This window comes from Abramis brama, assembly GCF_963993115.1.
Source record: "Abramis brama genome assembly, chromosome: 21".
Lineage (NCBI taxonomy): Eukaryota > Metazoa > Chordata > Actinopteri > Cypriniformes > Leuciscidae > Abramis > Abramis brama.
The window spans coordinates 23,300,997-23,324,405 of NC_139983.1; the positions used below are offsets into that span (position 1 = coordinate 23,300,997).

At 38.4% G+C, this 23,409-nt stretch overlaps 1 protein-coding gene across 1 annotated transcript in view; it reads right to left on the reverse strand.

Annotated features, from left to right (window-relative positions):
• The window catches only part of ush2a (Usher syndrome 2A (autosomal recessive, mild)), a 208,666-nt gene that overhangs the window by 180,233 nt on the left and 5,024 nt on the right, over positions 1 to 23,409 (reverse strand). Inside the window, exons 4-9 of the mRNA XM_084096104.1 lie at positions 11,078 to 11,213; positions 9,461 to 9,524; positions 9,065 to 9,359; positions 7,946 to 8,130; positions 5,138 to 5,359; positions 2,882 to 2,975 (exon numbers count right to left, since the gene is read on the reverse strand). Coding sequence (XP_083952230.1) covers positions 2,882 to 2,975; positions 5,138 to 5,359; positions 7,946 to 8,130; positions 9,065 to 9,359; positions 9,461 to 9,524; positions 11,078 to 11,213 — 996 coding nt within the window. The remainder of the gene's footprint in view (positions 1 to 2,881; positions 2,976 to 5,137; positions 5,360 to 7,945; positions 8,131 to 9,064; positions 9,360 to 9,460; positions 9,525 to 11,077; positions 11,214 to 23,409) is intronic.

Consider the following 23,409-nt stretch of genomic DNA (forward strand, 5'->3'; position numbering starts at 1 on the left):
ATGAAATGTGCTATATAAATAAACTTGCCTTGCCTTGCCTAAATTAGATGGTGATTAACAATAAACAGTAGAAAATCAGTCCAGTCTCCCCAGCTGTAAATGTCATTGGCTGTTAAAGTCTTGTGTTGCTTATAATAAATTGACATGTTGATAACACCTAATACTTCATAATGCTCTCAATTTCATGTCGATGCATACTGTATGCATTAGTGAGTGTGGTGGTGCTTATGGGGTGACGCTCTGGGATGGGTGAGTATGAGGCGGTATATTACAGTATACTCACTACAAAAAACTAGACTACACCACTGGTTAGTAGCGTCACAACTTTTACACAGCTACACCCCACCATGTGTTGAGTTGTAGTAGAAGACTACATTTATTAGGATGTGGCCTCAGTGGCCTAAAAGACACACACATAGACACTCTTGTCTTACACAGAGACAGAAAATTAAGATTTGTTAATAGACATTGTCTGAATAGTTTCTGAGGGATGAATGTGGAGGAATGTGGCATTAACATAGGGTTGCCAACCGTTCCGTATAATACGGAATCGTCCCGTATTTGACACATAAAAGTCTTGCTCCGTATTGAACTGATACGGAACGCACTTTGTTCCGTATTTTTGAGAATCAATTCAGTGCAAATCCATGACAGACACACACATAGCTTCTAATATATGTAAGACTATAAACGAAGACATAGGCTATGATAAGAAGAAACAAACACGACGGTGCGGTAGATACTAATTTCTCCCCCTGTAGCGTTTTTAACATCTTGGAACATCATCAGAGAATGCCCTTTTAATTGGTCGTTTCAGTCATTGTGAGTCACGTATCGTAGCAACGATGACGACAAGTGACAACAGCGGGAAATGTAAAAATGACTACCTCCGAGCAGCCGGCGAAAAAGAAAAGAGCACAAAAATATAAAATTGAATGGGAAAATGACTACCCGTGGCTGGAATGCGTGAGGGTCACAGGACACATCAAAAATGCTCTCTGTGGAATGTGAATGATATGAATGACCTATTGTCACATACATGTGAACTCCAACACTGCTTTCCTAACTGAGTGACAATCATTTCAGTCAATGTGCACTGACGACAAGAAATGAGACCCCATCAGCACTTTCATTGGCTCTGAGTGGGATATTATGAGGAAGCAAACATTAGTAGGGCCAGCCTAGATCCGTGTCTCAGAGCTAGTAAGTAAACACAGCAGATAGCTTCGGGGCAGGCGACAGTCCCACCTCGAAGCCAGGTGTTTGGGTCTAGGGGCGTTTAGGGCGACGAGACAACTCATATTTACCATATTTACACACACACACTTTTCAGTATATACGTGTTCGATGTGGCCCTTGTTTGTTTCGGTGAAAACAACAACAGTAGCAGCAGTAGAGAGAGTGTGCCATGTCTGGCCTTGAATAATGCATGACATCTGGTGAATAATTTAAATCACCAAACATCAGGTTTAAAAGTTTAATCCTGGGACTTGTTCCCAATGTTCAGAATTATAAGCAGCGATCTGGACAGTGCAGACTCTCAATAGGAAGAACGATGAGGAGATTCCAGAGAGGAATGGAGAACTAGTAGAATATGGAAAAGACTACAGGGTTTTTTTGTCAAAAGCAGTTCTACAAATAAAGGACATTTAAACCTAACTATATTTTCACATGCAGAATTGCTGAAGCTATAAATCAAACTGTCTCCCCTAAATGGTCCTTTCTCTCATTTGTAGTGTAGGAAGGTCTGATTCGTTCTAGTGAATCAGTTCATACTAAACCAGTGGATCTCAATCTTTTGACTTCAAGGGTCCCCCAATGTCCACAACAATATTTGCATATTTGTATACAATATTTTTCTCTATCATATGTAGAAATGTCTGATTCATTTTTAGTGAATCAGTTTGCCCTAAACGGGCTCTTTCATTCTAGTAAATTGCTATACCTCCAAAATGCAGAAAGTCTGATTTATTCTAGTGAATTGGCACACCCTAAACTTTCTCTTCTCATATGTAGTAGGTCTGATTTGTTGTTCCTCCTAAATGGTACCGTCTCTCATATGTAGCGTTAAATTCATTCTATTTGTCCTAAACAATCCTCTCTATCATATGTATGAACGTCTGATTCATTCTAGTGAACTGGTTTACCTTAAAAAATGCCCCCTTCTCTCAAATGCTTCATTATAGTGAAACAGTTTGGACTCAACAAACCTCTCTCTCATATTTCAAACCGGAAAATCCAATGCATTCTAGTGAATCTCTCTTATATGTAGCATTGAACAGTTTATCCGAATGGTTCATGGAAATTATTTATTTTTTTATTTTTTAAGTCCTTCATGGTATTTTAGGTCTCGACTACAACTTGACTGTAGTTCAAATACTTTAAATTATGATAATCTTGGCAAACTACAGTTTCAAAGTAGCTTCTCGACACTGGTGAGCCATGGCATTCCTGAATGTGTGAGTACTGGCGCCGTGTCATCAGAGCTTTCCCTGAGATATAATTACCTTTGCTGGACTCATCATCAAGACACCCAGGGGCTGATGGGACAGAACGATTAGAGCATTGCTGCCCACAAAACCACTTCCTTCTCTCCTTCCCCTTTTCTTTTTTACCCTTCTTTTAGCTCTTTTCATCAGGAAACTGGAGATGTGCGGGAATGATCTCTCTGTCTCTTGTTTTCCTCTCTCTCTCTCTCTCTCTCTCTCTCTCTCTCTCTCTCTCTCTCTCTCTTCTCTCTCTTCTCTCTCTCTCTCTCACTGCTTTTTTCCTGTCATTCCGTTAAGGCCTATTTTTGAGTGTGCTGTTCATTAAAGAGGACTCTTGCATGTCATTAAAGGGAAGTGGTTAATTAAAAGGGGGCCTCCCCTGCGGGACTCACATTAGCTCCATGTGTGTGGCTCTCTGGGAGGCAGGCGCAACGGTACGGACTCACACTAGTGTCACAGCTGTCTGCATGGCCATGGCACTCACACCTAAAGGGACAAAGACACACAATTAGAACCCACGTCCTTCTGGAGAATCGTCATTTCTGTTCTTCTCATACATCTAGTGGAACTGGTTCTCAAGGTAAATAAAACATTTGTGTTTTGCTTGAATACCTTAATTGGAGCAGGTATAGGGTGAAATCAAGGAAACGGGATATTATGATGCAGATTAAGCAGATATGATTTGTTCATGTTCCACAAAACTATGCTATGTTTAAAAGTACATTTTTAAGTAAGCATGATATGGTGAGAACGTGACATTTCCAAATTAAATAGGGTATTTACATTTCACACATAAAATTAAGTGAAACAAGACATGATTTTATACTGAGGTAATTGATTGGCTGAGAAAAAATAGGTCTTTGATGATGTCAGCAGAAAGGAAAGTTGTTTTAGGCAGGGCAAAACAAAAAACTTAAGACAGGAGGGATAATGTATTTTAATGAAAGATTGACATGACTATGTTTTTCTTCTTCTTTGAAATAACATGTAATCAAGTCTGTCATGTAATCTGTCATAATAAGACTAAGAACATGTATTAAAATGAAAATGCTAAAAAATTAAGTCAAAAAAGCTAAAAGTTGCTGTATTATGTCAAATCATTTGAATCAGTGTTCACTTTAAATGTTTTTTTGTTTTTTTTATTATCCAAATTTATAATTTTCAGTTGAACTTTAATTTTTTCAGGACACTTGGAAATATGTAGCAAATTTCAACAAATCAACAGGGTCAGCAACACCAACGGTTCCTGAAAAAATCTTCCTTTTTCACATTCTCTAGATCTCTCTATCAATCTTCCATTCCATCATTCTCTCTGTGCATGGCTAATAGGACTTTCGCATTCAACATTTATAAATGCCAAAGGAAATATCAACGGTGTGTCGTAATGTACAACAGCAGACCTGACAGGTCTCCATCAGACGGAACACGCACCTGCAGGTCACCGCTTTAATTATTCATTCTCAACAGCCCTTATTCAACATTATCATCCACACATCTTTACACGGCTCCCTCTAAAAACAGCACTCTTCACCTCCGTTACTCAAACAAACAACTTAACAAGAAAACAAGAGAGGAGGAGAGTGGAAAAGAAAGAGGGCTGTCATTATTGCTGGAGGTTATTACGGTATGAGCGTAAAGCAAACACTAATGCTCCCAGACACAGCTTGACACCCTGTCAGAATACCTCAAAGGCGGAATTTACGCACATTTTAGTCCCCAAACACACATACATCCTCTTCTCAGCCTCTCACATGTTTGAACTGTCAGTCTCCCTAAGGGGGTGAATCCACTACTGTTTACTCTCTGCCTTTGTTTCTCCAGCGACGCTGTTGCGATGCCTCAGAGAGCAAAAGTAGAGAGCCATACGGGGGAAAAAAGAGAGAAAAGGCGGGGAGGATGGGGGACACCTCTGAATGTCAGAGGATGATGAGATTTCACAGTCTCTAAATCTCGATTTCGTCTGTGCCAGTTTAACTAGCTCTTAATTAAAGCTGCCTTCTCTCGCTCACTCAGACTTACTCGCACAGCGAGAACGAGCCAGGTTACAGCTGCCTGCATAATGACATAATTACCATAGTCGTAAGAACAGTGGCTGTTTAATGTCTGAAGGTATACATGGATATAACACCATGTATCTGCTTCTGAAGAGACAAAAGAACAGATTCAACATCCTTGAGAGACGCAGAAGAACATTTCAGACTGATTAGCTGCTTCCCTGAAGCATCGGAGAAGAACACAAGTTCTGAAATCTTCCTGCCAGTGATTTCCAAATGTGGCATCCCCACTGTAATTACAAGACCATTAACAGGAAGACAAAATCTGTAAACATGGCATTACTCTCTGTGGCTAATAACAGACATGTCATAGATCCCCCAGTTGTGTCAAACTAGCAAACATAATTTTTCTGCCATCTTCACTTGGTCTTGAACCTAAAAAGTCTTACACTTTATCAAAGTCTGAATTATCCTGCCATATCCGCCTACTGATTTTCTCATCAAACACGGAAATCCAATCAAATTAAAACAAAATCCACAAATGTATGTCAAATTTTGTTACTGGAAGCGTTAATCATGGGGCGAAAAGGGGAGATTGTGTCAGGTGATGCTTGATTGGGGTTGGCAGGTGTCAGAATGCTGCTGGTCTCGAACCTGCCGCTGATGGTGATCTCGTCCACGGCATAGTAGCGATGGCGGAAAGGAACCGTTGCCTCTTGAGTGTGGTACTGGCCGTGGAAAAGGATTCTCACATGTGTGGCTCTCACAAACTCTTGTAGGGCGGCACTGTTGTAGAAGTCGTTGTAGTCCGGTCGCAGGTTTGGCTCGGGTGTTAGCATGCTGAAGGTGATATTTCCGCGGGAGTATGGTATGTCACTGAAACAAAAGACAAAAAAAAAAAAAAAAAAAATCAATTTAGTTTGCAATTCACCCTTCACAGGGAGTTTGATTGACAGGCAACCTGACCAATCATAATCCGCCATCCACCAAATCCGCCATTTTTGTCCGACAAAGCAGTCAGGAGAGATTAACACTGGTGAATTTGAACTTGAAAAACGGTGTGTACTGACGTCTTTCCGTCAACATTCATTCTGATGTTCATTCATGTTTATTTGATGCTATAAATCAACTAGAAGCTAAACAAGCTTCTTAGAACAAAACAAGCTTTAAAATAACCTAAAACAGCTACAAATGACGACATATTGTTCATTTTAATTTGTTTCCCCGGTCTTGGAAAACCTAGATCCTTTATATGAGGGAATTTTTAAAGTGTGATTTCCAGACCTAGAAAAGTCATAGAAATTTCTATAATGAATATGAATTTTAAAGTTATGTCAAGCTCTAATATATTTTCAAGCAAACACTGCTAATTGCAAAAAACAAAAACAAAACAAAACATCCCATAATCACAAAAAACTGGAAATGATTTTTAGCATTTTTGGTGCTTTTAAATGACTTTAGTCATAAGTAAAAGAGAGTCCAGCGTAATTCTTCAGCATTTCCCCTTGGTAGAAAGTAAGCCTTGCAGGAATGTGGATGTGTAAATGATGACAATTTTCATTCTTGGGTGAACTAAACCCTTTAAATTGTTACAAACAGAAAATGTAACCTATATTATCCTACTGACTTACAAAAGAAAGAAAAAATAATAAAAATCCTGCGTCTAAAGCTTTGAATGTGTGAGTGATTGAAAGAGACCGAGAACTTCAAGTTTTGACATAGCAGTGTAACACGTTGTCAGTTTGAAAATGAAACATGTCACAAGCTACTGAAATGAACAAACATCAAAGAAATTGGAAAAGCAAAGGTCTTTCCTTTGCATCTCAGAACTACTAAGAGGAAATTTCACTAATACAGATTTAAAATATAGTTTGGGTTTGAAAGGGTGATTTCTTAAAGGGCAGGAATAAATAGGGTGAATGAGAGAGTTCTCAAAGTCTTTCCAGGGGCAGGACAGGTATAGCCCCTGCTGCATTATTCACTCTCAAGAAAGATCCACAGAGCGCTTCTGCACGTTCCAGCCCTAATGCTGGTAGACTTATCCAGGACAAACCTGTGTGAAGAAAGTATTTTGTCACAATCTCTCTCTCTCTCTCTCTCTCTCTCTCTCTCTCTCTTCTCATCTACCTTTGCTCTCTGTGTCTCTCTCTCCCCACATACTCTGATGTGACATGTCTTAAAAATCTAAGTGCAGACCCTTAAGTCACTGGGTCTAAGATATTGTTTGTAAATAATGTAAATATTCAGACAAGTAAAGTAGTGAAACATCTGGTCAGTAGAACCAAACTAAGCAAGATGCATAGGCTGCATTATAAACAGATTTATCATGAGCTAGCCTAACTTAAAATGTAGTGTGATGTTATGTAGATCAGTGGTTCTCAACCTTTTTTACTCTAAAGCCTTCCATTGTCCTTCCCATATAGTTGTTTTCAAACTTTTTATTTAAATTAACAGAAACTGGGAGTATTGATATATTAAAGTAATTAACCATGATTCATAAAGTGATTCAAGAAAAGAAAAAAACAGTTATTGAGTGGAGAAGATTTTTTTAGTTTACATATAGATTTTTTGTGTTTTCTTTTAGTACTTTAGAGCATTTAGAGTTTCATTATTTTATGAATAATAATTAATGAATTCATAAAGCAATTCTGCGGCACACTTAGAAGTTTAGGAGCAAGTGGGCCTGGCCCCCTGGTTGAGAACCACTGATGGTATGTGCTTCAATATTGCTTTTCAGATATCAAATGACTGTAGGAAGAATTACTAGAACTCAAAGTACACTCCTCAAGAACATTGCTCAAAGCACCACACACAGTATGAGGAGAAGGCGACGAACTGCCAGTGTTGAGGGTAATTTTAATTTACTTTTTTCAAGTAACTAGTAAAGTAACACATTACTACAAACAAAATATCTTTATTTATGTCATTCTTTGTGAAGTAGCTACTTAATCGCATGATTTCAATATGACTTTCACTAATGATTTTGTGAGGGTCAATTATGCATGTTTCTGTATATGTATCATCAATGAAGACACATGAACTGCAGTTTATCATCATAAATAGTTACTATAACCCTCTCAGCCCGAGCCCATTAAAATAACTGTCCTCATTTTCTCTGTATGCATGTGAAACCAGGTGCTTGTGTGGTCCATAACAGCTAAGTCTCTCTGCTGTCTTGATTGCAGCCAAGGACAGCCGAGATCAGATGTGTGCAGCCTGGACCGCAGCCAAGAGCAGCATTTTCCTCCCTATTCTCCTCCTAGATCCTCCAAAAGCTTCTAGACTCCCACTAAATGACAATCCACTGCTTTTATCAAAGTGGGAACTTGTCTCAACCCACTTTGATACAGCTTACCTGGCAGGAATCATTTGTTCAAGGACTGTTATCAGATTCAGAAGCGCCTGTGGATGGACTAACGGACATATAGAGCGCATGTGTGTGTGTGTGTGTGTATACAGTACCTGGGCAACTGTAGACAGTTTACAGAATCAGGACGATCCAAAGGCCCATTATCCTCCATCCCAAAGTAGCTGCAGTTCTTGGCCAGGAACTGCCAGTCCTTCCATTCTGAGTTCCTGATCGTCTTCCTTTGAATGCGGACTGCTTCGGGCTGAGCGTTGAGGAATTGGAGAATCACGTAGAAAACCTGTAAAGGAAGCATGCAAAATTGACAGAGGGTGAAATATGCATGAAATACTAAACAGCAATGGATTATCTATTATCTGCACAGCAACAGTCAATGCTCTGCTGCCTCCTAAAGCACGCTGGCGCTTTGAAGAACAGCTTGAAGCACCGCTTTACTCTTCCCTCTCTCCCTCTGTGGCTTCATTTTGAGGAGTTTGTCGAGAAACTGGTTGCAGCTTTGACTAAGTGGACACTTCAAAGTCTGTGTGGTGGTGTGTTTTATCTGGTATTGAGAGGAGACTGAGGCAGAGCTGCATAAATCCTCTACTTCTTTACAGCTGGACTCTCTGCTCGGCTTGGCTTAGCCACATGGATGACTGAGCGACTCACTCAGACACACACAAAGGACTTTAGGTCGGCTTTAGTGTATTCAAATGGAAAAGACGCTACCCAGTGTCTGGATTTGAAAAAGCAGCCACACAAATAGACAGTGGCAGGGTTGAAACTTACTTTAAATCAGTTGTTATCAACCAAGGCCCTGGGCCCACTAGGGGGCCTCTGCAATACTAAAAAAAACCCTGCTAAAAATAAAGACGTGTAACATTAAACTGACATATTTTTATTACATGACTACTTCAGGTCCATATCAGCTTAGAAATTAGGGTTTTCGAATATTGTCTTGGACAAATTGAGTCAGAAAGGTTGAGAACCACTGCTTCAAACCATATGGTTTCTTGATTCTTTGTAAAGTAAACTAATATCAAGTTAAACTAACTTTAAAGCATATAGTGTTTTCACTCTTGATGCTCTGTAAACTATATTAATATCAAGATAAACTATAAATCCTAATAAATACTCTTCTAAATGCACAGCATGAACGAAGTAGGGATTTTCAGGCCATTTTTGTTGGTCCTGGAACAACATTCCCAACAAGCCACTTATTGGTGGGTATGTACCTGGTACTGTCCATTCTCCAGATCTATAGTGATGGTTATTCCTTTGTCCAGCAGCTCTAAAGTGGGAAAGATGGAGGAGATCCAGGTGGTTCCGATGTCATTGTCATTGATGTAATGCAGTGGGTGGGCGTCCTGGTTTAGGCGGAGCACTTTGTTATGGGTGGTATCATTGGCTGCATTGGGGATGCAGTACCTCTCCACTAAGGGATGCACTCTGGGGTGGCTGGCGGGGCAGCGGCATGTGGACTGGGTGTGTAGTTGAGGGAATTGCCCAGCGTACACCTCTTCAATCTCTCTGAAATACAGAAATGCATGATTTAAAATTGTTCATATCCGTGTTTCTAAACTGGTTTTGCTTCAGCATCTGATGTTAATGTCCTGTGACCTTATGCTTACCTGTTGGTTAATGTCTTTGGATAAAATCTAAAATCCTGCATCCTTCCAATGAATTGATTTGACCCTGGGGAGAAAAAGAAAGGAAAGTCAATGGCCGCTATTGAAGACGGTCTGCAGGATCCATAGCAACTAGTGGATTACCTTATCTGTGTCTTTATTTGAGTTAAAGAGACACTTGCTGCATGGTGGGATCTATTATGCTTATTTACAGTTCTCTGTGAGCATTAATCCCACCGGCAGGATGGGCGGCATAGATCCAAGCCTAAACGTGTGGGTCCATCTACATCACCAGATAAGATATAATTCCTTTTGTTCTAATAACTGGCTCTGTTTGAGATGTTATATGGATGTTTGCCCTGAAATCTTTTCATCTTTGTGTGCTGAGTCTGTGTTTTATACGAGATATTGTTGCTGTATTTAAATAGCACATTTTATTCATAAAAACATGAATTAAAGAAGCTTGTATGCATATATGAAAACGCAAGACAAGACATGCCAAGCCAAAGAAAAATTTAACATTTATATATAATGATAAACGCATTTCATTCAGAGAACGATGACTTAATAAACCAGTCTGTACACCAGAAGAGAGATTATTCAATATTAAATGACATGATCGAATAGACATAAATTTGAAAAGACAAGAAATACAAATTTTGGGGTCTGAGATCATTTATGTTCTTGAAAGAAGTCTCTTTTTCTCACCTTACTTGGTCAAATTTGTATTTTTATGCTCTGGTCAAAAGTTTCAAATGGCATCATGTTTGTCTGAACCCAGCATTGGACTTTAAATCTTATAAGAAATCCTTCCATGCTTTGTCCACATGAGTTCTACATGAATCAAACAAGCATTTCAGACCCCTGGGCTTGGGATGTAGAGTTTATAATGTGTGCAAAATGGATTACACAGACTGCAACTTTCATGTGAAGCTGTTCTGTGTGTGCATGTTTGACAGTAAATGAGGCATGCTCTCTTTGAAGACTATATGCAGTGTGTTGCTTCCTTGTTCTTCTGTGCCATTTAGGAAACGAGAGAAACTAATAGCAGTGGTAACCAATTTTTTATGCCCTCTAAGAGATTTGGTCAAAATTATTGTCATTTTTGCACTAACAAACACAACAATGTTGAGCTTAGATTAGAATGACAGCAGAGTGAACTTAAAGAAACTTTAGCAAGTCTATACTATTTGTGGATGTGTATTCAAAATGTGTGTGCGCGTGTGTGTGCGCGTGTGTGTGCGTGTGTGTGTGTGTGTGTGTGTGTGTGTGTGTGTGTGTGTGTGTGTATTTCATTCCCTGGGGGTATTACAGAAATCCCATCTCATCTCATTTATGAGGAGATTATTTGTTGCCATATGGTCACCCCTGACCTATATAAACTCCAACTATGATTAGTTGCAGGCTTATGAATATTTCTATAATGGAAAAATGTAACATGTCTGCAAATTAGTGTGTCCTTTTCTGCACTCAGATTGAGTGATAGGAAACTGTGTGATTCTGAGGAGAAATACCGTTGGACGAGGATAGTTACAGCTTTGAAAAAAAAAGCTAATTCAAATCAAATATATAAATGTGCATATTAAAAACTGAAAGATGTAGAAGTACAGAAATCATTACCATTAGAACTTCTACCGATCCACAGAGCACTCTCTGAGGTGATGTCATCAACAGGTCCTGCTAGGGTTTGTGTGTCCAAAGCTGTGCCATCCTCCTCTAGACCATTCAGGAACAAGCTCACACTTGTGTCATGCATCTATGGATTCATCAGGAAGAAGAAGAATGAGTGCAATGCTGATTATAAATAAACATTTCATTCAATACTGAAATATATTGCTAAAAATAGTTAAGTATTTCCAAATGTAGTATATTTATATGTAATGTATACATATAATGTATGTATACATGTATGTATATTTATATGTTTATATGTATATGTTTTCTATGGCTGATGATTGTGGATACTCTTTCTCAGAAAATGCCCCTTCATCATATTCATATTTGCATGTTCTTTCACAATCTCCTTTTAAAAAAGGTGCATGGAAATAAGTAAACTAAAGCGTTAGACTGGAGGATGCTTAAGCTGCTCTCTTTCATGGCCACTGATTGAAAACTGTAGAGAGGCTATTCTTGAAATCTCTAACCGGCCAATGACTTGCTGCTGAGATCTGAAGCAACGTCATAGTGATGTAAATTAATCTTGAAGTGCTTCATCCCATTTACTAGCCCTGCAGACTCTTGAAAGAGCTCTGGTACTTCCATTGTTGCCTTTTTTCCCCTTCCATTCTAGTAACTGTTGCTTTGGGACAATAATGAGGGTATTTTTTCAACCGTAGCATCAAAGTGTTTATGACAAAATATTTAAGCTGATATTGCACCTATAAGATGGTTGTGATTCAGCCCAAAAAGCACACGGTTTTATGCAACCATTCAATAAACAAATAAATAAAAAAGATAATATTGAGCAATTTTTCAGATGAATGTGAAATAAAACCAAATAAAACTGACAATCAAGATTAATGTCATCAAGCAACACACAGACTACAACATTCAGCTTATGATCCAAGGAGGCCTAAAATGCCTGGAGACATCAATTCATTAGCATTCCCATTCCTGACCTCATGGCGATGCTGATTGGCTGATGGCACCACAAGAATGTGCACAGTCCCGAGCCCTTTGCTAGTGATATCCTTAAGCTGTGATGTCCAAGACAGCAGACAGGGAAAAATATTACATTCAAGTTCATTTTGTACTCTTATAAATTAGGCACTGATAAAATCTCTTATAACATAATGAAACATATTTGAATGTAAAACAAATGTTCTAAGAACACAATAATAGCAAATTTTTGAACAGAAAAAGGTGTTTTTGCTGTCACATGGTGTTGTTACAGCATCTAGCAGTAGGGGCTAAGGTGCTATGCTAACCAGCCAAACATGGCTGCTTGTATTCTGGCTCCACCTGCATTCACTCCAGCAGGAAATTGGACTATACCATTTCAATTAGGAATGAGGGGCCCTCCTTCTTCTTGTCACATTTCATTTGCAGTTTCAATGCTTAATTTGTGCATTACTTTAGTTGTTCTAAATGGGTTTTTGGTTAAATGCCTAAAATAAGGTCTGTGGTTAATTCAATATATTTTCACATTTTATTCCACAACATAAAACAAAGTAATACCCCACTCATAATTTTTTTACACTTCTAAAAGTCTTGAAAAAGGCGGTTGCTTACAAGAGGCTGGAATTTTCGTCCGATTTTGAGCCGAATTCTGACTCGTGCGACTCATTTTCGGGTCAGGCCTGAAATGTTGTGAGTCGTTTGTCGTGCATCGTTTGTCATACAGTGTACAGGGAGAAAAGAGTAACCTCTCCCGACAGGCGACCATCCGAGAATGGTCGGATGAATTTCTGGCATTTTGGTCGCTCTTTGTGACTACATCGCACAGTAGAAGCAGAGCTACGAACCGATTGCCTAAAACTAAGTGTTTTTCCCTCATTGCATGCAGCAAAAAAGAAAACCAAAAGAGGGAGATCTTTAAGTTCTATAGCTATCAAACTAGCTGCAAATTGCTGTTGCTTACCTCCAGTTCGACCTAATTGTTTTTAGATAATTTTCAATGAGTAAGCAAGCTTCTATCTAATCTTTTATTACTATCCTTGCAGCGTATAGGTTATGCAGTGATGCGCTGTGAAATTATTGTGTGGCAAATTAATTATCAATTTAATAATAAAAGTAGGCCTTCCCTAATAATGATAATTGATAATAATACATATTATCAATTATAATAATACATAAATGTATTGTCAATTATCAGTTTATAATAATACATAAATATAATACATAAATACATAAATACATAATAATAATACATAAATGATAATAATAATTATGTATAATATTATCAATTTATAATAATACATAAATGATAATAATACAGTAATACTAATAATAATTTAATACATGAATTGGAAATGCTAAATCCTCTTGATATTAATAGCTGATGATGATGCTTGTTTTGACAATATCTCTGGATACACGATATGGTCTATTGGCGCAACCCGGCACGGGGGTTTATCGCACATATTTCACACGTATAGTGTGAGCAGTCAAGTCGCAGCTCGACGTTCGGACTGTATAGTGTGAGTGCACGTTCAGAGCACATAAATCGTGAGCTTTGGCTTTACATCGCATGAGATCTACTTGTTCAGTGTGAGTAGGTAACCTTGCTGAAATCGCACAGAAATCGCAGTGTATGCCCGCCTTAAATGGTACAGAGGTTGTCTGAGACATTAAACGCAATCACGCAAAACAGGAAAACTCATCTACTCACTAACACTTCGTTGTTTTCTTTGTGCTCTAGCAAAAACTTTCCAACTTGTAGATTTGAAAGAAAAATGTAATATTTTTTTGGAAGCTTAGCGGTGCCTACGTTGAAGTTGTGCATCCATGGTGTAATGCATCTAGCCTAACTTTAGCTTTTTACTTCTGGAAATTGTATTAAGGCTTCAAAATTCATAAAAGTTGTGTTATTTTGTGAAGATTATCTTGATCAACAAAACATGTAAATGTCATTATATTTAGTTGCTCAAATAGCTAATTTTCTGCAATAATCCAAAAGCCAATGAAAAAATCCTATTGGCTTTTTGTCAAGGGAATCAAGGTAATGCTTCATGTTACAGTACAGTATGTGGCTTTTTATCCCAATGTGTCTTTTAAATGTCTTGGAAAAATGTGTAAAAACCATGATATATGAATATGGTATTAAAAAGCCACATACACTGCTCTTCTGAGTTTATTTTATTTATTTATTTTGCCCATTTTTATGAGCTGATCATTATGTCATTATCAACCCCAGCATGTTTATTTTAAAGGTGGAGAACAAAAGTCCTTTCTGTTTTGAACTATTTGTGTCCAAAGTCAATCACTAAGTTAGCTCATGTTTTGTTAGAATGCATGTGCAAAGTGTGTGTTTGTAGTGTGAGTTTGGTCACTGGTCTGACCTGTCTGGAACGCTGCCTTATGAGATCAAACTGGTGTGGAGGTGGTTTCAGCTCTACAGCAGATTAATAACTGGACGTTCTTTGGAGCTCTTAGTAACGTACTAATCAGCAGGTGCTGACATCTTAAAAGCTCCTCTCTGCTTTCAAATTGAAAAAGGGATATTTAATCTGCACAGGGATTTACCAGAATGTGCAACAAATTTATACCATTATTTATATAACAATGGCTATTTAGCAAAGGTCCAACTAGCAGCAGACAGAAACTGCTGCTGAAACTAACAATTATTTATTCCTGAAGAATTGTGGTTTTACGTAAAGTAGGCACAAAAACAATATTGGAAATGGTGGAAAAAGTACTAAAATGTACAGTGTAAACTCTGTGGGAAACGACAATGCTAAGATACAACAACACCCCAAAAACACAGAGCCAAATGTGTAACTTTATCACTAGCTGACATTAAGAAACAGTAATTCTGCACAACAAGGTCTTTAAAGGGATCACATAATGGAAAAGGCAAGCTAATCATTCTTTATAATTTGAAGAGAAAGACTGAAACTTGCAAAAACTGCTCGTTGAATGGGTTCAACCCTTTAGACCATGAAGTCATGAGAAGGAAACAGATTATTACACTTTATATTAGACTCAACAGCAAACTCGCAGCCCATAAGATTTGCCTCCAATGGTTTAAATGAAAGCAAAAAATATCAGGAAGAAAGATGGAAAAATCTGGGGGGAAAAATAATAATAAAATATAACCTCTTTAAACTGAAGCAGACCGTCTGACATGAGATTTATGAAATACTTAAAACCCTTTTCATGTGTTAAAGAAAGACAATTTAGCCAACAGGGAAAACAACAGGGCACAATCTTTCGAAAATCTAACTGGGGGCTTTTTATATCAGTGATTTCATAATTCACACCAAAAACAATGTTGTGATCTTTGGGCTTGGACCATAAAGCAGGGCTAGATACAAGCTTAACCTGAACGCCAAGTCGTCTGCAGCAGCGTGAGTGACAAACCATTCCATGATAAAGCCCTTTCCATTTCGGCACTGGAGGAGCTGTCAGGGCCTCTAGAAATATTCCACTCTGGATGAGGGTATCAGCGCGAGCAATCCTCCTCTTTTAACGCTGATACCTGCCGGAGCCCTGCCCTTCTATCTGAATGCACACTCTCTCCCGCCACCTCATACACACTCACACATACATAACCGCAAACATGTGAGATGTTTTATTTATGGCTTATAGCAAGGCCTCCCTGTGATTCTTATCATTTAAATGAAGCAAAAATGTTTTCATATTTGTAATTTGTTACATTATCACATGTTTCATAATGCACCGAGGGGCCAGTGTAGTGATGTGAAATATAACTAGCACAGACAGGAAGTGTGCAGCGTTGCTATTGATGCCAGGGCTTCTCTTCACTGTCCACCATTACAGCGCGAAGAAAACTGATGAAAAGCCAATTTCAGCTTTATCACATTAACACAGCCATGAGAGAGAAACATTTGTTCTACTCAAGTACACTAAAGATACAATTACCAATCTCACATATACATGTTTTATATCAGCCTTCTTTCTCCTGCTGTGAGGATGGCAACAATATATTAAGACTAGCATGACAGTTTATTTAAGAAAAGAAAATTGTCTCTGTGGTGCTGGAGAAGTCAGAAATATATAAGGCAATGTGTCAGGGCTTTTAATAAAGGTAATAACTCTTGAGAGGATATGCTTTACACAGAAAGCATATCATGAGATTTTTTTTTTGACACAGTTTACTGTGTCTGAAAGGAATAGGAATTATTTTAACTAACTAGGTTTTCAATACAATGTATTATTAGTATAGTTTCTACAGTTAGAGTTATGTGTCAGTAAAAAATGAAACAAAAAAAATGTATGCTGAGGACCCAGGCAGAAAATAGCAGCAGATAAGCGTTTATTTATTTATTGTTCCTTTCATATTTTTGTTTGTTCCATATTGACACCGTAATGATTAGGCTAGTAGCATAAAATACTAAGTCTGATTACCAAATGCTCAAGCAGTGACTACGCATTGCAGAACAGAGTGTGCAATGGATACGACTGCAACTTTGACATTTTAAACTAGGAAATTAGTAAATATTCATAAACCCCACTGTCTGTAAACATATGGCATAATTGTTTTACTGGAAGCTGTTTGTTTTTACAGCATCATTAAATAATCTTCCTGCTGGGAAAATTAGTGATGCAGGAATACCTAGATTTGTGGTGAGTTACATTCTTTTTATATCAAGATAATGATTTCAAGTAGACTGTTTCTTGAAAACATGACATTTACAAGCAATTTACAAGTGCAAATGTTCCTAATTGATCCGGTTGTCATTAAGGATATTAATCAAACATGCTCTCTCACCAGTGAGCGAGGAGGGTGAATTCAATGTAGCTTCAATGCAACAATGGAAAGAGCAATATCTGCTGTAAAAGTGATTTTCCAAAAGAGATTTTTCCTATTATCCCCCTTTTCTCTTACTTGTGTCTGCCTCTAAAAGTAATAGAAACATTATGCAAATCTATGGCTATACTGCTAATGCACAAAGTAGTTGCACAAAATGCTCTGAGAAGCCATAATAAAAGGTAAGGTTTAAGACAATCCACCAGCAGACCAATAAATATACATTTATGCCAGTGTCTAAGGCAAGCATCGCCATTACTATATTGCTTATTCTGATTACTTGACCTCATTTGACTCGTGTGAACAAACTCCTGGTTCGAGTTGAAATGTAATATGTAGGATTAGGAGTTTGTTCAAATGTGTCATATATATAATGCATTATAGCCCTTCAAAATCATGGGATGTTAAAGCAGTTAAAATGTTGATATAACCTTTATGGAATTGAAAATCAGACCAAGTAAGTGAGCACATACATCATTCACTTGCAAGATTACCAGTCCTGAACAACCATCAAAGTAAAATAACCCAGCCCACATTTCATGTAGCCTCTCATTATTTATTACCTCCAAAGATGAAATATATAATTGAGCCAATGTCGTGCATATGTGATGTTTTCTGTTTGATGAATTGCCGTTTATTTAGAAATGCCGGAAATGTTTAACATACAGGCGCATTTTAGCGCCTGACTTATTGCCGTCCGGCCTTATTTATGTAGTGCACTGAGTGCTGGTGTGTTCATATGACTTTGCTGTACACTTTACAGATTGTGGATGGAGGGGCAGCGTGCCACGAGCTACCCATCCATCTCCTGACAGGCTTCAGATCCAGGACTGTACACTTCATTTTTTCTTCTACCCATCCCTCTCGTGCCTTTCACTAGCAATAAACACATGCTAACCAGGCAGAAGGGCAGCGGCAGCTAAACAGAGGAGACGTAATCAGCTCCGCCACATCTGCAAAGAGCCGCGACCCCGCAGCTATGACAGATTACAGGACTCCGTTGCGGCCACACAATGCATTTGATCTGTCTGATCAACACGGACGATTTCCGGGATGGCACTCGCCCCGTGGCCGTACGCCCGTCTGTCATTGTTACTCACGCCTGGTCTGAGAGACATAATATACAGTGAAATTCCGCATATCGACTTATGGCCATTACCAGTTTCGCAGGGAGCTCTGCCACTCAGCATTGCCCTTTTTGATTTATATCCATCCGCCGCTGATCTTCTCTGACTTTAATCTGAATAAAGACTCCTGAGAAAACTTGCCAAGGAAAGCCTATCTCTGGGTGAGCGTTTAATTCCGTCTGACATTGATGCGCTGAAACACATATAAACGCCTCGACGGACCAGATTAAACAATGCTCTGTTCGTCATTGCTGGCGGTTCTCAAAAGCCCAGTGTATTTTCCTTTCGATACGACACTTAATTTAAAACCAGTATATTCATAAGCACTGCGAGAAGTGCCGCCCATGTCCTGAAGAAGTCAACTCCAGGAGCTTACAGCAGCAAAGACTCTAATTTCCTGTCAACACTTTGGGGTGATTTATTCACCACTCATGGCCTCCGGTGCCCGTAGACAGTGAGCTGGGGAAAGGTGGAAGCACTCCTTGCCTCCATCCACCTTGTTTCACCTTCACTTGCGCTGCCAATCAGTCTCCATCACTCTGGGTGGCACGAGAAGCTCTGAAAGGTCAGCTGACCCGCTGCCAGCTCGCCTGCCAGAGCCAGAGGGCAGCCTGATAGCAGTGCTGATGTCTCCTCTGCTTCAGACTGACTTCTGCGCTTCGACAAAGTTTATTCACAGCACACCTTTATCTGTAAAGATAAACATCATGACATCATGATATTCGAATGTATATTTTCCATTTTTTGTTCTAGATTTTCAGTGTTTTATTGTGAAAAGCAATGAAAAATAAGCTGCAATCACAACTCACAACAACAGGGCTTTGAGTCTATTTGTGTTAAAGACTGTATTACTAAACATATACTGTGAAAGCGAGCTGCCTACAGGCCTTTATTATACTGCATGATCTTTTTTTCCCTCACACAGATAGTTTGACTCGAGGCAGCCAGCTACCCTTTGCCAACCCCACCACCTCACCCCGGTTTTAGTGGTCCTCTGGCTCAAGGGGCCCTGGGCCACAGGCTGGCTGGCCTACTTATCTTTGGGTGGGGTGAAGTTCATGCAGGGTGATGAGGCATGTGCACATTCGGGTTAAGAGCTTGAGACTCGGCAGCTCTTGGCCAAAACAAATGTCCCCGGAGAACGAGTGTCTACCACAGTGCAAGCCTCTACGATCGAAATGGCACGGCCAAGGCCTAGACCCTTGTGGAAGCTCTAATTGTGCGTGAAAATGTTCATTAACTTGTGGAATTCTCACGAACTTCGAACAGCCAAAGACAACATATAAACAGCCACAAGAGCGCAGTTTCAGAACACTTCCCCCATGAGCTGGAGAACATACTGTTATTGGGCATGTGCCATGTGGATTTTTAAGGCTATTTGAACAAAAAATTATTTGAATGTTTGAAAATAAAGTAAACATGAGGTCAAATTTACAAAATTTTGCAGGAAAAAAAGGTCCATTGTCTGCTGTCAATAGCGTAGTGATGTATAAAGCACAGTTCACACTTGAAGTCACTTTCTAACCAAGCAGCTTTCTGTAGGTTAACAGGGCGAATTTGTGTGACCAAATTGCGAAATCTGTGTGGGGAGATCTTTCGCCCTCATGCAAATTGCAATCACGTGGATTCCTATTGAGATTACAGAATGTGGCCCATGAAAATTTGCACAACAACGGTAAATGCCATTGCACCTTTACACGTTTATTGAAGAAAAAAAATACACGTATACACACCTAAGTTTGCTCAGTGCAATCAAGTCCACTGTCTTTTATATAACATAATTGTATATTCAAGAATATATAATATTCAATGCTTTGTAACTGTTCAATAAATAAGAGGATAATATTGAGTTCAATAAGGTGCAAATGAAGTCAAGCAGAATTAACTGTTGCAGGTCTCTGAGCAACACACAATCAAGAGTTGATGTGAACATGACAAGTTGAGTGATTGATTCGAATCTCAAACTCATAAAGACAGGGATGTGTTTATCTTTTTTAAAGAATCAGTGTTTTTTAATGAATCTGTTCATTTAATTATTCAATTCTCACTTGTAGAGATTGTCACTTGTTCAACTTGTGAATGAATTGATGTTTGTTTTTAAATTAATCGGTTTATTCAACAACTCAAATGGATGTAGCCTATATAAATTCCAAGAACGCAAAGAACGGACTTGCGTTCTCGTGGAGACCGGTCTTGCCAGGCGACCTTGAAAGAACGAACCCGGAAGGACGAGAGGACACAAAACGCATCCTTGTGAGAATTGAGATATGCTGTGATCTTGTTGCTCAACTGACCGTCCCAGCATATTATAAGTAGCGGCTAATGCACAATAAATACAAAATTACATCACAAACAATTGTCACAACCGATTAAAACAATTCTTTCATATTATTATAGACATTATTTTCATATAATGGTATAGACCTTATGCGCCAGAGAAACTAGGGCGCCGCCATCTTTAGAATATTGTCTTTGAACTTCCGTTTTTGCGGTCGCTCTGTATATTTCTATGGCATTGCTGTCCAGGAGTAATTCGCTTTTGAAGTGGATTTACTTAATATAAAGTTAACGAAAGTTATCATGAGGATTGTAATGTTTAAAGCAGATGTCTTAACAAATGTCAGTAGACTTTAAAACGAGCCGTTCATTCATAAATACACAAGATCGCTGTGAAAATACAGACCGGAAGTCAAAAGCGACCAGCGCAGCGCTGAAAAGAGGTGGGGCTACATAAGGTCTATATCTTTTTTCTTTCTTTTTTTCAGCTTCTAAATAGAAAAGGAAACTGATTACGGTTTTATTTCAGCTTCTAAATGGAAGAAGCAGCTTAGTAACTCAGTTCTGTTTGACACAGGCAAGGTCTCTACTTGGCATCACAGCAGCTTTTTAAATTGTAACCAAACACGAGATCTGAAAGTTAGAGCAGACAAAACAATGTTTGTGACACAGATACCCTAGAATGGACAAGATGTAGATGTGATAATGTCCACTTCACCAGCAAAGAACTCCATCAAAAGAGTCCCAACCTTTATATGCAAGAACAATGAAGTTTGAAACATTTATAAGTGCAAGTTTTGTCATGACAGGTACCTGACACACATTGATATGATAATTCAGATTTACACGGAGGAACTGCTGTAATCACTGCTCCTCCTTGGCATTTACATTTTCAACTTTCCCTCTTCGACGACTCTTTTCATGTGTCAGCTAAGCTGTGATACGTTCACGGTTTTGAACTGACGTGCAAAGAGAGACAAAAAGAACACTGTTGTACTTTTCCTCCCTGCCGAGTCTTAAGCCACTCAATACTTGCTTGATCTCAATTATGGCCCACATCTTCAGAGAGACAAATTACTCACAATAAGCAGTGCAACAAACAACTGACAGGAGCCCACTGTCGCTCCTCATCGTCATCCGAGCAGGTGGCATAAAAGGCATATCACTCTTCTCTAGCTTCTCTTCCTCTGTTCTCACTCTCCTCTTAAAGTAATGACTACGGACAAGCACCTACAGATCAACTCCTCTTTTCTTTTTCCCTGAAGCCTTTCTAAATGCTGTAATGTTGTATTCCGTTTGAGTGTTTCTTTTTTCCTCTGCTCTCTTTATCTTGGAGTTTGCTTTGACTATAGAGGCTTCCTCCACAGACGGCAGAAAGACAGCTACCTGTCAGGTCGCTTAATTATTTGGCGGTCTGCTTTTTACAAAACCATACTGGCAGACAGTAGCCGAGTAAAAGACAACAAATAATCTCAAACTGACCCTGAGGGAATGTGAAAGTAAAGTGATAGCGATTATGCTAAAAACCCAGGCTTACCTGTATATTATAGTCTTATATTCCTGATTATAATTAAAAGTAGGAAGAAAAAGCAAGGGGTAATGATGCATGACAGACAAACAACAAGTAAATCTAAAGATAACGGCATGGATGGTTTTGGAAGGTCACCACTCCAGTTAAATTTTCAACCAGGGGTACTTGACTTGGAAATATTTGATTTTGCTTTGTTGAACTGGCTTAAAATAAAAATATGAATAGTGTCAATAAAATAAAATTGAAATGACAACATGTATTTTGTATAGTACCTCTCAACATTGTGGTAGATATAATTAATTAGTACAAATTCAAATTAAAAGAATTCATCATTTTTTGTCGATCATTGTCGATGGTCGATCTTTCAGTCCATGCTGTTTTCAGTTGATGAATGAACCAAACGTAATGTTGTAATGTGCCTCCTATCCAATAAATCACTGTAAACTTTGTGCTTTGTTACTTTTAATATAAAAAAAGTCTCAGTTTTCATATTCTGTCAATTTTATTACGGAATCCAAACAAGAAATACCATTTTGGCCCTCTTTAATGTGGCGTGACAGATCAATGTAGCGCCTCAGTTCAAGCGAAGCAGCACGTGAATTGCTTTACTACTAGTTACAGCATGAAATGAACATGAATGAACATCAGAAGGTATGTTGAAAGATACAGTACATCCCGAAATCCGTAGCAGTCTCATGTAATATCGCTCAATCAGTGTTTCAACCATGGACAGACAGCAATGAAACAGTCTCATAATGTTACATATTACCTCAGAAAAGCCATAAAATGTCCATAAACTCGATAGTTAGCAACAAAAAAATTTACTCTAGAGAGGATCATTTTGCTAAAAATATAGGCTATGCACTATATTACATATTACTTAACCTGTTCTTCAATATTTTATGTTTGAATAAATCAGTCATGTTTTTATGACAGACACCATTTAAATGTTTATATTTAAAAAAAATAAGTAAAAACATAATAATGTCATTTAAAAGTTATTATTGTTAAGTTGATATGATAAAACCTTCCTAATGTATACCCTATGTATAATTTAAATGTAAGTAGCATATAAAAGTTAGTTAATTTTAACCTTTACCATTAATGTACCAACTGGGGTTCCCTAGTTTTTTGTCCTTGAGAAAATTTGCCATGGAATCGAATCAAATCACAAGCTTGTGAAATGAAATCGAATTGTAAAATTTGTGTCAATACACAGTGCATTGGTCACTGAGGTCGACTTGTAAGTTTATGCTGATTTTTTTTATGCTTAAAGACAGACTTCTCAGACTGGGGTTTCCTTGGATATAGCCTAAGCTTTCAATATAGGATAAGTGACAGAAATTCAACATAAATAGGCTTTTTACAATCATAGGCTCTCTGCCATGTTCTCATGCTCTGCCAATTTTCGCCTACATAATACATTTTAACACAATTGCATAATCTGTAATGTCTACAATACATTTTTTGTAAGGACTACAATATTCCAATGCAATAAAGAGTTTTGCACGGTCAAAAGGTCTATATATCGATTTTAAAAAGATGCGTAAAGGTGCAGATGCATAATGCATTTATATCTTTGTTG